The sequence below is a fragment of the Odocoileus virginianus genome, chromosome 28 (genome assembly GCF_023699985.2).
Source record: "Odocoileus virginianus isolate 20LAN1187 ecotype Illinois chromosome 28, Ovbor_1.2, whole genome shotgun sequence".
In the NCBI taxonomy this organism is placed as follows: domain Eukaryota; kingdom Metazoa; phylum Chordata; class Mammalia; order Artiodactyla; family Cervidae; genus Odocoileus; species Odocoileus virginianus.
The window spans coordinates 23,717,217-23,733,283 of NC_069701.1; the positions used below are offsets into that span (position 1 = coordinate 23,717,217).

Genomic DNA, 16,067 nt, shown 5'->3' on the forward strand with positions numbered 1-16,067 from the left:
GTTATTAAATCCATGTCTTTTACATAATGGACAAATCAAGTTTAAAGAAACGTTTACCCAGCATAGCTTGTTTTCTGGTGCTGTTGACCTGCAAGAGAATCTACTTTTGCATTTACAGATAAAAGTTTTGCAATTATGTATAAAAGAAATTGTAGGCATTAAAAATATTTTATTGATATTTTCACTGGTTTGCATTTATTTAACAAAACTCATATTCCTTATTTCATCACCCCGAATATTATTCCAGCTAGAAACCCCAGCAGACTCATCAGACTTAGAGAAGGGTTTACCTCCTTACACACACACCCCCCACACACACCTCTGTTCCTTCTCCCTTACACATTCTTGTCTGCTCAGCCCCTGCCACTGACACCTCTTCCCTCTCGCCCCACCAGCTTAGAGAACTATTCTGGTATCACACATACAAGTTTGGAGATACAGTCAGGGAACAAGGGAAGAAGAACCGGGTATATAGCACTTCTTTTCAAGAAATTGAGCAGTTCCGATCCCCTATAATAAAAAGAGCCTGAGATAGCTGGGAGGATGAGTCCTTAGGAATATATGAGGCAAGTGGGTGCAGCCATGCAGCCAAAGAATGTATGCACTCAGTGTAATGTATTGACTAGGTCATACAAGTATAAAATATACTAGTATCCTATTTCTGCATATAAATTTTGAATTCACTTGTTCTGTTAAAAAGGGTAAGCCGTGCAGTGTGTAGAGGCACTTAAAAATACTTTAGCAAGCATATACTATAGTCATTAACAAAATGCTGTCTGTATAAGCAAAAGGTACTTTGTTGGAAACGGTGCACTTTTGAACAACGAAACTGTTAGTCATACCCAAACAACCATAGAATGGGAGCAGTTCCATGTAATTTAAAAGTATTTGCTCCTTTTAGATTTTCTTTCTCTTTAAGGGTCAGAAAGCTCAAACCACTTTTAGAGGGCTTATTACGAATATCCTAGGGCTCAGACACCCAGATTAATAGCATGCGTCTTATATACAAGAATGGGAACCTCTTCTGGGTCGCATGAACTCAAAACTGCATCCAGTCGAGGGCTGGGCAGTTAGCTTTTGTTTCTACCCATGCTGCCGGGCTCAGTAGCGGTCACTGCTAAAAGCAAAGGCAACTGCTGGGCTATTCAGGTGAGGAAGACATTTGAACCAAGGTGGTCAAGATTTTGGAAAACCCAGTCTGTCTTGCTCAGCTCTTTTCCTTGGCATGTAAGAGCATGCCAAGGAGAGGGCCTGGATCTTAATCTCTGCTACACAGAACTGTGTGGGTTGGTAAAGTACTTAAGCCTCCCAACTTCATTTTTGCCACTTTGTAAAAAGTGGCTAAGAAGGTTACTATAAGGATTAAAATACCAACTAGTATCTAGTACCCAATGTTAAAATCCCCTTTCCCCATATGGTGTAAACTTTGGGTTCTTAATGATAGCTGTGCCAAGGCCACAGACAAATAGCCCCACCCAGAGTACAGGCTTAAAGTTGCTGCAGTCTCTTAACTTTTTTTCACCTCTGCCTGGACCCTAGTCCTTGGACCCAGGAGAAAGGTACTATGTGGGAAACAGATCTAAAGAGCTCTACAGAATTTCCTCAAGGGTACTGAATTACTAAGGATCTCAGTCTTAATGCCAGTCTTATGGATTATTAAACAGGGGACCCAATCCCTCCCATTCCCCCCAACTACCTCCCCACCCTCCATCTCCCTGTTTTGAGCTAACAATACCAAGTCTTCATTCATCTGTAAAAGTGTGGTAACTTGTTACATAAAATGTGACAAAATAATGTGCAATTACTTTATATGGGACACCATCAGGAACTGTACAGCTGGGTGGGAAAGCTTCAGAGCTGCATCACTTCACCAGGATCATCTTTGCTTATTTCCACTGGGGTCTAGGGGGAGAAAAGGAGGTCAGGTGGGTCTTGACTAGTGTTGGCTAGGGTGTGGGGCTGAGGGAACTGCCCTCCTTCCCAAGGGCAGGCAGGACTAGCTGTGTCCCATTCTGTCTCACCTAATGCCTCCAAGCCCAGCTGCCACTGGGACTTAGCAGTGTGGGAGCAGACAAGTGGTAGAGAAAACACAAATATCCAAGGTCTAAGAAGAGAGGAAAGACATCTGCCAACAGGACAGTTTTACAACCCAGTGTTTATGTGATGAGGGACAGTTAAGCCTGGGTTGCTGATGTGGGCTAATTTAAGAAGGGAAATTGAAGGCACAGCATATGAAGTGTCCCATAAGTATGAAAAGAGGTCATGCCTGTCAGACAGCTTTGATGCTGGGCCTGAAATATCTTTACCTCTGTATCTCCAGTTTTTTGTTTTTGGAAAGACACTAAAGAACTTAAGAGTAAAGACTCAGGAAAAGATGTATAAAAGATCATATGAAAGACACAGGGAACTCTCTCAACTCTAAACAGATAACTGAATAACAATAGAAGTAGGTATGCTACAGTAACTTTTTAAAATAAAGAGAGTGTCTCTAAAGCTGGATTTTTGTGCTTGGTTCATGTATCCCAGGGAACACATTTTCAAAGTAGGAATAGAGAACAAAACTCAAGGCACACTTACCCCTCCTGGGGGATATCTGTAGCCCTTCCACATTGTTCCTGCAATGAGAAGCATCCATAAGACAACAATCATTGCAGGGCTTCTTAGCTGGTGGTGTGTGCAGAGCGCAACAGGTGGTTCTGAAAGGTGTGGTGTTCTATTCCGAGCCCTGGAAACTGGGCTGTCTTCATGCAAGACCAGATAGTGGATGGTCCAGCATGGTAGCTCCTGGCTGGGGAGCTTCGTGGTCTAGTTTGACCTGAAGTGGCTCACCATGGCTATCTGGTAGGCAGAGCTCGGACACCAATTGTGACATCAACTCTTGTGACCTTGAGGACCAGTCAGAGTGAGAAGGTGTGGGACAGCTGGCCAGGGTGTCAGGTGTGTAGGGGCTAAAGAACTCTGAGTAGGAGGGCCCTGTTCTTTGGTGACTGTGTGGTTAGGATCTAGCTGGCATCTTATCAACTCATCACCTGCCAAAAGTTTGGCTACCTGTTTTATGCAATCAGATGCACAAGGCATTGCTGTGAACAAAACACACACTATGGATTAATGGGGAGAAGTGACTAGCTATGTACACTATAAGCAAATACTTAAATAATTTGAATAGACTTCCCTGGTGGCTCAAGTGGTAAAGCGTCTGCCTACAATGCGGGAGACCTGGGTTCAATTCCTGGGTTGGGAAGATCTCCTGGAGAAGGGAATGGCAACTCACTCCTGTATTCTTGCCCCCCCCAATAAAAAATAAATAACTTGAATAACTGTTAGGCTACTCAAAGAAGAAAAGTCTTGCATTTCGAGAAATGGTACAGTTAAACCCTCATCATGCAGGGAAAGCCTCCTCTTGACTTTCCTGAGAAGGGAAGAGGAGGAAGATGGGCCATTCTTCTCATTTCATAGCTGGAGAAACTGAGGCACCCACAATGTCAGTGGTTTGGTCAGGATCGCACTGTGGCAGCGGTTCAAGCTAAATAGGTGCCCAGTGATTCCACCTGCAACCCCACCCCGCACAGGTCTGACTGTTGGGCTGATACTTTCATAAAAATTCTGGAGCATAGGCGAAAAACAAGAACCCCATCATGGCCTGCTCCTAGGATACCTAGGGCTGGGACTTGCCTGACACCCTTCTGGAGCCCTGGATACCCTTCTTGAAGCCTTCTGGAGAAGCTTCTCAGAAAACCTGCTCCTGTAATTGCATATTATAATATTAAGACTCTTAAGTTTCTTTAACAATAGGAACATCTTTGAAAAAACCAGTCTGAATGAAATGGGGGTGGGATTCAAGAAACCCAGGAGATGGTTTGCTAAAAGGACACTGTTACTAATGTTTCCTATAGACAGGCTGGTCAAGTGGAATGTATGAGAGAGGTATTAAGTCCAGAGATCTATGTTTCAGCTTCACAAATGGGTTGGTTTTTGTGGCCCTAGGTAAGTAGGTAAGGTCATAGTCACCAGTAAGTCTGTTGACCAGTTCATTATTTGGCCTAGTTGTTAAGTTAGCATTTACTACTTAAAGTTAGCATTTACTAACTTGTCAAGTTTTGCATTAAATGCTTCACATGAATTTCCAAGTGTAATTCTCACAAAAACAGAAAGAGACTGGAATATCTCCATCCTATGGATGAAGAAACTGAGGTTCAGAGAGATTAAACTTTCCTAAGGTCATACAGCCAGGAAGTTGCAAAGTTAGAACCTGAACTCAAATTTACATTAACTCAAGTTTCAGAATCTGCCAAAAGGGGCATTTAAAAATGCTGGTCTACAATCAAAAGATGGGCCAAAGAACTAAACAGACATTTCTCCAAAGAAGATATATAGATGGCTAACAAACATATGAAAAGATGCTCAACATCACTCATTATCAGAGAAATGCAAATCAAAACCACAATGAGGTACCATTACACGCCAGTCAGGATGGCTGCTATCCAAAAGTCTACAAGCAATAAATGCTGGAGAGGGTGTGGAGAAAAGGGAACCCTCTTACACTGTTGGTGGGAATGCAAACTAGTACAGCCGCTATGAAAAACAGTGTGGAGATTTCTTAAAAAACTGGAAATAGAACTGCCATATGACCCAGCAATCCCACTTCTGGGCATACACACTGAGGAAACCAGATCTGAAAGAGACATGTGCACCCCAAAGTTCATCGCAGCACTGTTTATAATAGCCAGGACATGGAAGCAACCTAGATGCCCGTCAGCAGACGAATGGATAAGGAAGCTGTGGTACATAGACACCATGGAATATTACTCAGCCATTAAAAAGAATTCATTTGAATCAGTTCTAATGAGATGGATGAAACTGGAACCCATTATACAGAGTGAAGTAAGCCAGAAAGATAAAGAACATTACAGCATACTAACACATATATATGGAATTTAGAAAGATGGTAACGATAACCCTATATGCAAAACAGAAAAAGAGACACAGATGTACAGAACAGACTTTTGGACTCTGTGGGAGAAGGCGAGGGTGGGATGTTTCGAGAGAACAGCATCGAAACATGTATATTATCTAGGGTGAAACAGATCACCAGTCCAGGTTGGGTGCATGAGACAAGTGCTCAGGCCTGGTGCACTGGGAAGACCCAGAGGGATCAGGTGGAGAGGGAGGTGGGAGGGGGGATCGGGATGGGGAATACATGTGAAGCCATGGCTAATTCATGTCAATGTATGACAAAATCCACTACAATGCTGTAAAGTAATTAGCCTCCAACTAATAAAAATAAATGAAAAAAAATGCTGGTCTAATTTATTATAGAGTCTGCATGGAAAAAATAATAGGTGGAACAGTCATTGAAAAGAATACCCAGGAGGTATAGTTATTAACAAATCTTTGAACAAGGGCTTGCTGTCCTCAGCAGTGCTCCTCAAATTCTTTCCCATTTCACAGTTCATTTTATTTTCCAGAGGAAAGTAAACTTTCCATTGACATTTCCGAGTGCCATCAAGTTGTCTTGAAAGGGAGGAATCCAGCTCAAGAGACCGTCACAGTCACTCACAGTTGCAGATCTTCATTCAAAGTCTGGCTCCTCAGGCGTGTCTTGCTCTCCTGAACAACCCATCTCTCTTTCCACTTCAGAGTTGGAGGCTGAGGCAAAAAGAAACTTAAAGGCAGAGTTGGCCCTATTCATTGTCCCAGTAGGTAACTGCCCCTGTATGTGACTGGAAGGGCTGCTGAAACGTCCACCAATACCCACATTCCCTTTCCTCCCAGCAATCACTGATTCACTTGGCCTGAAATCCAGAAGTCAGGCAATGCCTCTAGCAGAGCCCTTACAGACTCCATCATGCTTTGAAATAAGTGGTATTAAGTAACCAAGGGGAGGGGTAAAGGCTTAAAGATGTCCCAGTGGGATGGGAAGTAGCCTGGGAAACTAACTTTGTTCCCACCACATCCTGACCTCTTATTAGTGGTGAGACCTCAACCATCTTTCCTGTTTTGTCAGAAATCCCAGCTGACAAATCTGGGAGGGTGAGCCAGAGCCAAGACTGACTATGAAGAATTAACAGGCAAGGTCATTACTTACCATGAACTCTGGAAATGTGCCCAAGTAACATGCAAATCCAACAAAAAGCATCCAGCCAAGCACGATCATGATAACAAGTAAAACAATTTCTAAGACACGATTGCACAGTCAAAGACTATTCACCAAGATCTTGACAAAGGAGTGTGCTCATGAAACCCTCAGTTGGTAGAGGTCTCTCATGTCAGTTCCAGTCCTTAGCTCCAAAGCATCCACAACTCTCTAGTGGAGAAGTTGGAGTCTAGTAGGGCATTGTGACATCATGATGACATGGGCCGGACCATAGAAGGTCAGAGAGACTGCCCCCAGATAAGCAGTGAGTGGCAATGTAAGCTCTCTGAATGCATTATCTCACAGCAACAATATGAGGTAGGTACTATTACTTACCCCACTTTACCAATGAGAAAATGGAGGCTTACAAAGCCTAGTCAGTTCAGTCAGTCATGTCCGACTCTTTGCGACCCCATGGATTGCAGCACTCCAGGCTTCCCTGTCCATCAGCAACTCCTGAAGCCTGCTCAAATTCATGTCCATCAAGTCGGTGATGCCATCCAACCATCTCATCCTCTGTCGTCCCCTTCTCCTCCTGCCTTCAATCTTTCCCAGCATCAGGGTCTTTTCCAATGAGTTGGCTCTTCGCATCAGGTGGCCAAAGTATTGGAGCTTCAGCTTCAGAATCAGTATTTCCAATAAATATTCAGGACTGATTTCCTTTAGGATGGACTGGTTTGATCTCCTTGCAGTCCAAGGGACTCTCACGAGTCTTTTCCAACATCACAGTTCAGAAGCATCAATTCTTCAGCGCTCAGCTTTCTGTATGGTCCCAAGTGATCTGCATTAGGTCACATAGGTGATGCTCCAGATCAGGGCCCAGTTTCCTGTTAGGAAGTTGAGCTCTTTAGACTAAGACAGGGGTTGGGAAAGGTGCGTTCCTAGGTCTATGACAACTGTGAATGAAACATAACTGAATTCTAGGGAAATGAGAAGTATTTATTCTGTCCCTGCAACCCTTTCCCTCCCACCTCCCCTCATCATCATTTTATAGCATTCTTTAACACTTTTGGTCAGTTCCTGTCCACTGGTTCTCTTTTCTTGGCCTTCAAGAAGCTACAAGCATTCTTTTCCTCTTCTCACAAAAAACTCCAGTTAATGCTGTGGCTCCCTTAACTGTCTTGTTAAATTGCCTTGTATGACCAAACTTACTTAACAAGTGGTTCATAAAGCCTTTCTTTCCGGTCCATGCTTTGCTTCCACACTTCACACCCTGACTTCTGCCCCAACCCCACTAATCAGATGCTCTCTCAGAGGTTACCAAAGATCTCCTTTTCTGTCAACTTTAATGACCACCCCTGCACTGACATGGTGGGTTCCTCCCCCACCAGAGTTCTTCCTACATGCACATCCCCCTATTAGTTTGATATCCTCTCCCTTATTTTCATCATGAAAATAACGGTGTTCATTGTAAAACATGAAATCATCCAAAGATGTGTAAAGAAAACTGTAATATTCTTCCTCTTCTTAGCCCCATGATGTAACAAGTGTTACAGTTCAGTGTGTATTCTTCTGCCAAAGACTATCCAGGAGCTTGTGAACATCACTAGACACAAAGAGGGATATACATATAGAGCTACACAGGGATAAATAGCGATACATATAGAGGGGTTTTTAGTGTTGTTTCATTAAAGGTGATCATACCACATATGCTACTATATATTGGGTTGTCCAAAAAGTTTGTTCAGATTTTTTTCTCTAAATTGTTACTGGAAAACCTGAACGAACTTTTTGCTAACTCATAACTGGCTTTTCTCCTATAACAATACATCTTGGGTCAATTGAGAAAAAAAAAATCTAAACACATTCCTTTATCCATTTCTAACAAGAAGCTTTATTGATGTATAAATTACATAGGATAAAACACATTCATTTTCAGTGTATAACTGATACAATTTTAAAACTGTATTAATCTTGTAACTACCACCACAATTAGGACAGAGAAAATTGTGATCATCTCAAAAAACTCCCCATTCCCCTCTGAAGTCAATCCCGTCTTCCTAAATCCCTTGATCCCTGACAACCACTGAACTTCATGTAAATGGAATCATAACCTTCTTCCACTGGCTTCTCCACTAGCTTCTCTCACTTAGCATTAATGCTTTTGAGATTCATTCATATTATACAATAGTCAGTTCTTTCTCACTGAATATTATTTCATTGTATGTTTGTATCAGTTTGTCAATTTCCCTGTCAAATAGCACTGGGGTTGTTTTCAGTTTTGCGCTGTTTTGAATAGAGATGTTATAAATACTTGCATATAATTTTTAAAGAGAACATGTTTTAATTTTTCTAGGGTAAATCCCAGGAGGAGGATTGCAGGATCATAGGGAAAGTGCCTATTTAAAAATTTCTCTATCACTAATTTTCAGCAATTTGACTTTGCTTTGTGTAAATTTCTGCATGTTTTTTCTATCTGGGGTTTGGCGAACTTCTTGGATTCAGTAGGTTTATGGTTTTCATAAAATTGGAGACATGTTTGGCTACTGTTTCCTCAAACATTTCTTCTGTCTCCCCAGTTCCTCTTCTGTGACCCCCATTACACGTGGATTTTGTCCCACCACTTGCTGGCACCCTGTTCATTTTTCTTCTCTTTGTGTTCTTTGGATATTTTCTTTTTCACGTTCAATCATCTTTCCTGCTAATCTTTTAGGCTTCCATTAATCCCATACAGTACATTTTAAATTTGATGCTGTACTTTTCATCTCTTAGAAGTTCAGTTTCTTTTTTTTTTTTAATGCTATCTTTCAGTTTTCTCCATATCATGTTCATGTTTTCCTTTACATCATGGAGCATATTTATGAGATTGATAATAAACATTTTAAGGGCCCATTTCTGTTACTTCTGGGGCTGTTTCGGTGGTTGTTTTTTCTCTTTGCTGTGAATGATATTTTCCTGCTTCTTTGAATGACTGGCAACTTTGGTTAGATGTTCAACATCGGGAATTTTACACTTGAGTGCAGGAATTTTTTGTATTCTGTTCAGTAGTGTTGGGTTTTCTTCTGGGATTCAGTTATGCTCTCTGAGTCAGCCTGGTTCTCTGAGGTGTGTTTTAAGCTCTGTGATGGTGGATCAAGAGCAGTCTTTACTCTAAGAATAATCACCACTATTACTGAACTATAGCCCTTCTGAACACTCTCCCTGATGCCTATGGTGTTAGGTCTCCCATTCTGGGGAATTTTCCACATCCCCAGCCCCTTTGGGAGCTCCCAGAAGTGTTCAGCCTACTGTTTCTGGGTGGTTCTTGTTCCCAGCCTCATGGAATCTTTACCCTACATATACACAGATAGAACTCAGCCAAAGACTCACAGAGGTCCCTGTGGAGATCTCCAGAGTGCTTCCTCTGTGGAATCGCCTCTTTGCAGGACTCCATCCTGCAAGTTCCTGGCACGCTGGTTTCCTTGGCACACCACTATCTTTCTTTTTGACTGGGCTTGGTTCAGGTAACCCATGTCTGTGCTGCAGGCTGAAAGCTGCCTCGAGGCAGTAGGCTGGGGCAACTGGAAGGCTCAACTCTCTTGTTTCCTGTCTTTCAAAATTCACGGACTGGTTGCTGGCCCTTGTGCAAGACCTGAAAATAATTATTTCATATATTTTGTGCAATTTTCTATTTGTTTATGGAGAGAAGGCAACTCCTGTAGAGGTTGATCATTCATAGACAGAAGCAGAAGCCTAACTTATTTTTCATTCCTATATAGTATTCCACATGTTTGTCCACCTCCTCCCTCTCTTGCTCTTTCTTTTTTCTTGTCTGTGCTGTGCAGCTTCCCCAACCAGGGATGAAACATGGGCCCCAACAGTGAAGATGCCACTCCTAACCACTGCGCTGCCACAGAGTTCCCGCATCTTTATCCCAATAATAGATATATCAGGCAAGATTGAGTCAGGAGATAGAAACCACAATAATTTGGACAGAGGAAGTTCAACAAAAAGAATTAGTAACTAGGAACAGGAAATTGATGGAAGAGGTTGAAAGCTGTACATATCATAGGACTAGCATATACAGACAGCAGTCACCACCACTAGAACTGAGGCAAAGTATCCAAGGTAGGAATCAACTAGAAAGAGTGCCTTCCCCTCCAGGGCGGAGATCTAAAGCTTGTTGGAGAAGTGATGGTCAGGACCAGCTGGACGGTAGGGGAAATCCAATGAGCTGCTGTAGGCTGGAGCTGGTACGTAAGGGAACCACGGACTGAGATGCTGGTGGAGTCTGCTGGAAGTCTCTGGTGGCGGGAGGTTGTGGGGGAATGGTTTGTCAGGTTTACTGATCTTCACTGAGAATCCACCTTCCTGGGATATGCCAGTAGAATGGACTAGAAAGCCATCTCATTGCAGGGGGAGGGGGGCGGGTAGAACTGGTTGACTACCAGGGATGCCACCGAAATTCAATGAGGAGGAGTTTACAGGGGGCCACTGAAGCTGCATAGAGTGAGCACCACCACCCACTTGTACCACTGGCAGTCACACAGTAGGGCCAAAAAAGCGCCCTGGAGGGAGGAAGTCTCTTCCTCCTTAATATCACCCTAGGCCCTCTATTGACAGAACTTGATATCAAGCCCACTAGCAAAGGAAAAGTGCTTTTTTAAGTTCCACTATAGCAGGGCAAGCAATGAATGGTGGACTTGGAACTGAAAGGTAATAAGCAAGCAACAGGCAAAATGTGCATTTAGTCTTCTTTTCTCCCCCAACTTTTTACCACCATAAACATTGCTGTGATTGTGAAACACAAACTTTCTTGGACAAATTTCTCCTGAGTATTGTGTTTCTTACTTCACCGGAGAAGGCAAAGTGACTCTCAGAAAGTTATGCTGGTTCAGACAGAGCATGAGAGGTTATATACAATCCGTACAAAAAAAGAACCTGTTTAAAAAAGAGAGATTACAGTTTCATTTCACAAGGTCAAAGGACATTTGTGGCAGGACTCCCTGAGATGCAGCATATGCTGTCAGTGAACAACAATACAATCTTCACACATCTAAGAAGTAAATGATACTGTCCTCTGGTGAACAAAATTTCTAAATTTTTATGAGGTCCAATTTGTCTATTTTTTTCTTTTGTTGCCTATGTCTTTCATGTCATATCCAAGAAATCACTGCCAAATCTAACTTTAGGAAGTTTTTTTTCTATATTTTCTCCTAAGAGTTTTATTGTTTTAGGTCTTAAGATTTAGGTCTTTGATCCATTTTGAGTTAATATTTGTATATGGTATTGCATAAGGATCTAACTTCATTTTTGCATATGGATACTCAGTTTTCCCAACGCCATTTGCTGAAAAGGCTATTCTTTTCCCATTGAATGGTCTTGACACTTTTGTCAAAAATAATTGACTATAAATGTAAGGGTCTGTTTCTGGACTCTACTACATTGGTGGCATACTTAGTAAAAATTATAGAGGCGGAAAGCAGAATGGTGGTTTCCAGGGGTTGGAGGAGGGGAAGAATGGGAAGTTATTGTTTAATGGGTATGGCCTTTGTTTCGTAAGATAAAATGACTTATGGGGACATATGGTAGTGATGGCTATAAAACATTATGGATGTATTTATTACCACCGAACTGTATACTTAAAATGGTTAAGATAGTAAATTGTACATTATGTGTATTTTACAATTAAAAACAGTTTTTTAAGAAGTAAATGATAAGGATACATTTGTCTGATAGACAGAATACCAAGGTTTTATCCCTAAACAATGTGTCTGGTAGGACCCATAACTATGAAAGCAGAATATAAACAGAGATCAGAAGCACAGCACCAATAAAAAAATATTATAACTTTAAACAACCCATTCTTGTGATTTTTCTCAAGCTATAAACAAAGGAGCAGAATATACACTTTACCCATTTCTTAGCCTGGGGATTTTTTTCCCCTTTTAATATAACAAACATCTTTGCACAAACATCCTGGGTACTTTTATTTCTGTAAGACAAGTTCCCCAAAGTGGGGTTAAAACTAGTACATATTTAATTTTGTAATCTTTTCTCCCTCCAAACACTGTCAGTGATATGTCTCTTATTCAACAGGATCTCAGAAACAAGTAAATAGATAATAAATAGTTCACTAAACCTCAGTTTGCTCATCAGTAAAAGAGATAATAATTAATAATTATTGGAATAATATCAATAATTGATAAAAATCATTGGAATAATAATAATATCAATAATTGATAAAAATCCTATCTAGGTGAACTCATGCAATAGAGTGCATAAAACTCTGAGCAATGTATCTTCCAAGTGGGAAATGCCAGCACGCGTGCACACACAAACAAGCACAGTGTTCCTAGTGCCTGTGATCCATCCACAGTGATCAAACCAGAAGAGAATTTCTGGTTTGAATGGAAGGCCTCTTTCATAAAAGGTTTTCACAAAAGACTGAAGAACCTTGCTCAGGCCTTCTAACTAGATAGATTTTCCTTGATCAATGGCTTTGTGACGGGATCTATAAGACCTCAGAATCCCTGGAAGTTCCATAGTTCCTGAGGTGTGTTAGATCTGGTTGATGTGCTCTTAAGAGGCCTCATCCTTCAACCTTCTTACCTCCTACCTGTCTCCTGGCTTCCACTCCCCACCTCCTCTCTTCACAGTGAAGCAGTCAGACTTCTTTTACAACTCAGGTCATGTTGATCCTCTGTTCAAAACCCTGCCGTGCCGTCCTCTTTCTCTCAGGGCAAAAGTTTAAGGAAGAAAAAAGCAGCCCCTGACATCTGAGAACTGGCCCAACCCAGACAGGCCTCAGTGTTGCTAGAAGATGACCTGGACTTACAGCCAGGCTTCTGTTATCTCTTGTTGGATATAAACAATCTCTCCGAACACTGACATCAGGGAGCACAGACCACGATAAGATGAGACAAAACGAGTCCTCATCATAATTTCATCTAAGCAGAGACACAAACAAGGTTACTGTGCAGCCCAGGAAACATCAAACATCCTCTTCTCTCTGCTGATGTGACTACTGCTGCTTTACCAAATACAGCCTCAGCCCCGCTCCAGTCTGGCCATCTGCGAGATAATATTTATTGAGATACCCAATCTCAGAATTGTCCCTGGCTTCTGAAAACACCCAATCCAAAGTAAAGCTTTGATTCCTTAAGTCCTCTCCCAAATTACCCAGAGTCCCAATCCTGAAATAGGTTCTTTCCACGCTCTTACTCAGCCGATCTGACGGTTCTCCTGACGGTTCTCCTGCTCCCTCACCACAAGGAGGGATCGACCCTACTTGAGTATGGGTATGCTCCTGACGGTCTCTAGCGGGAGGGCACTAACAAGCCACAGTCACAGTTGTCCACAAAATCCCTTTAGTGGTTCTGACTTTATCATGACTTAGAATCACCCGGGCTTGTAAAGACCGCTTTACAGCAGAAACTAACAACACTGTAAAGCAGTTACAAAAAGTGAAAGTGAAGTCGCTCAGTCGTGTCCGACTCTGCGACCCCGTGGACTGTAGCCTACCATGCTCCTCCATCCATGGGATTTTCCAGGCAAGAGTACTGGAGTGGGTTGCCATTTCCTTCTCCAAAAGCAGTTCTACTCCAATTAAAAACAAAACAAAAAGACCACAAAGAAACAAAAGACTGCTTGATCCAATCCCCAGAGTTTCAAGTTAAGTCTGGGGTGGGGCCTTAGAATGCATACTTCTGTCAAGATCCAAGTGATGCTGAGGAAGTCTGGGGACCACACTGGAAGAATCATTGCCCTAAACCATCTGTGGCTCCCCCTTGTTTCTGTGAATTGCCTACTGCTTCCTCACCTCTTCATTTGGCTCCCTGCGGTTTTCAGTTTCCCCAGGCATACACCTGTCTAAAGGCCCTGGATGTTCTCTAACACAGAATGCTCAGGGAGACCTACCCTTATCTTCTTACCCTGCCTTTTAAAAATTTATTCCTCACAACATGTAATCACTTCTAACATATGGTCTCATTTACTTAGTATATTTATTGTTTTGCTCTTACTAATAAAAGAATGACATCCTGAGGACTGCCAACACTTTTGTCTATTTTGTTTACTTCTCCACTGTCAGACCTAGAAAAACACGGTAGGGGAGCAAAATTTACCACCCTAAAATGTGCCCCTTTGGGAGGAGGATTAATTTACAATGATTACTTTTTTTTTTTCGATGATTACTTTTAAAGCCCAAAAGACTCAGGAAGAATCTTTGACCTTCCCCTAGTTGCCTCAAAGGTTTCAGATAGAGGGTCTGTTCCCCAGTTAAGCTATCACCTACAAGGAATATGAGCTAGGCGTGGTGGGGGTAACTGGGCAGAGCCTAGAACTCACAGTCTCCTAGGCTCTGCAAGGCTCAGCAAATATTTGTTTACCAAACATTTACTTTTGATCTCCATGTAAACTGACTTTCTCCCCTTTGAGGTTTCAAACCACAACCCCCAACATCCTCTTTTGCCTTTAGCTGAAGATGGTATTTAAGGCGGGGGCTTCAGCCATTATGGTTACTCACAGTTCTCCTGGGTCTCTCCCAGGTATAAGGGTTATTAATTTTAGTCTGATTTTCTCCTGTTTTTCTGTCTGGTGTCAGTTTACTCTTTAGACCAGCCAGAAGAAGCTACAAGAATAGAGGAAGATTTCTTCCTCCCCCAAAATATCTAGCAAACAGCCAATGCTCAACAAAAGTTTGTTGAATAAACAAATAAGTGCTCCTTCCAGCCTTTCATCTTCTTGTACTAATAGAGTCACAGTATTCCTACCTTTGGCTCTTCCTAGAAATACAATCACCCTCCTGCCCACACAACCTCTTGAGAGTTACAATAGCAAGCTCTGGAGACTGGCTCAAACCAGGGATGCAAAGTAGGTAAGTAACTTATTCAAGCAGACCAAACAAGGCCAGCAAATTGCATCTCTTCGTCTTACTGCTCCAGATGACCTTATCCACGAATCTTCTATTTTTGTCTTCAAAATCTTTTTGTCACCTGACTTTTTCCTCTTTCTACCACCAGCGTGATTATGTTCTGCCCCGCCCCGCCTCGCAAAGCCAACCCTTTCCCCCGCGTTGCACAACCCTCACTTAGCTGTCTTATCTCCCAGTTTCAACAAGGTTCCAGACCTGCTCCGTTTTTCTGTCTAGCCCCCCGAGGATTTGAAGTTCCATTATCTCTTCCTCTCTAAATGCAACTACAACTCGGGGGTCTTGATCTTGATACTCGGCCGAATTTAACACATCCTTCTCGAAACTCTCTCCCCAGAACAGTGCCAATATCTTCTACCTCCTTTACTGCCTCTCCTCGGGTCCTTCCTATTCCTTTCTTCACAGATGTCCCCGAGTTTCCCTCCAGCAAGCCGGGTCACGGTTCCCTGGGCGCTCACACGGTTCTCAGCGGAACGATGATCAGACAACGGGCGGAGCCTGGGGAGCTCCGGGCTTTGGACGCGGGTGGACTTTTCGAGCTTGGGAAGGGGCGGAGTCTAGGACGGCTCGGGAAGTTTGGTCCTCGGCAGCCTCCGTCCAGGGAAAGTGCGGAAGGAGATCCCGGGGCTGGGGTCGTGGAACCGGCCTCGCGGTCCTGGCTGGAGATGGAGTTCGATAGCGAGGCTCTCAGGCGACTCCTTGGCAAGGTGCGGGCAGCCGGCCGGGCAGGGTCTGGGGCGTCGGGGTCTCGGGGCGTCCGCCCGTGGCCGGCCTACCGCCTCGGGGCCTCCACCGGCTTTTCTCGGGCCTCGGAGCCAGGGTGGGCTGGCCTGAAGCCGGCTGCGGGGAATGGGTGCGGTGCGGCCCCGGCTCTGGCTCCGCCCGTAGTTCGGAGATCCCCGCAACCTCCACCCGCTCTTAGACCTTCACACGCCACCAGCTTCTGTCTCAGCTTCCAGCACTCGCCTATCCCTTTAACCACGCCTTTCTCTCAGCAGAAATGGCCTACCCCCACCCCCACCCCTGTGTTTTTGACTTGCAGTGTTCATCCTTTGTAAGACTCAGATGTTACTCCCTAGGAGA

The 16,067-nt window shown here is 43.2% G+C and overlaps 2 protein-coding genes across 4 annotated transcripts in view; one reads left to right on the top strand and one right to left on the bottom strand.

The window, feature by feature from the left end:
• Positions 1–1,791: 1,791 nt before the first annotated feature.
• On the bottom strand, positions 1,792–15,431 carry MISFA (mitochondrial sheath formation associated). Its single transcript, XM_070457309.1, has 5 exons — positions 15,343–15,431; positions 6,086–6,960; positions 5,558–5,646; positions 2,578–2,615; positions 1,792–1,902 (listed from the first exon to the last, which is right to left on the bottom strand). Exons 2-5 carry the CDS (start codon positions 6,152–6,154, stop codon positions 1,877–1,879), a joined length of 222 nt encoding a protein of 73 aa, XP_070313410.1. The 5' UTR covers positions 6,155–6,960; positions 15,343–15,431; the 3' UTR covers positions 1,792–1,876.
• The window catches only part of UEVLD (UEV and lactate/malate dehyrogenase domains), a 63,927-nt gene continuing 54,223 nt past the window's right edge, over positions 6,364–16,067 (top strand). For 2 of the 3 annotated variants that reach the window (XM_020893547.2, XM_070457307.1), the window contains exon 1: positions 15,461–15,691. In XM_020893547.2, the coding sequence (XP_020749206.2) occupies positions 15,461–15,691 (231 nt within the window). Of the gene's footprint in view, positions 6,452–15,460; positions 15,692–16,067 lie in introns of those variants that run through there. The other variant, XM_020893546.2, reaches the window with a different exon arrangement.

What these genes read in the sequence shown, in the direction of transcription:
- MISFA (XM_070457309.1), bottom strand. Translation starts at nt 6,154, where the DNA reads ATGATCGTGCTTGGCTGGATGCTTTTTGTTGGATTTGCATGTTACTTG. An exon ending in TTGAATGAAGATCTGCAACT is followed by an intron (nt 2,616 to 5,557) that starts GTGAGTGACTGT and finishes TTCTCATTGCAG; the next exon opens with GAACAATGTGGAAGGGCTAC. An exon ending in ACAGATATCCCCCAGGAGGG is followed by an intron (nt 1,903 to 2,577) that starts GTAAGTGTGCCT and finishes TTCTCCCCCTAG; the next exon opens with ACCCCAGTGGAAATAAGCAA.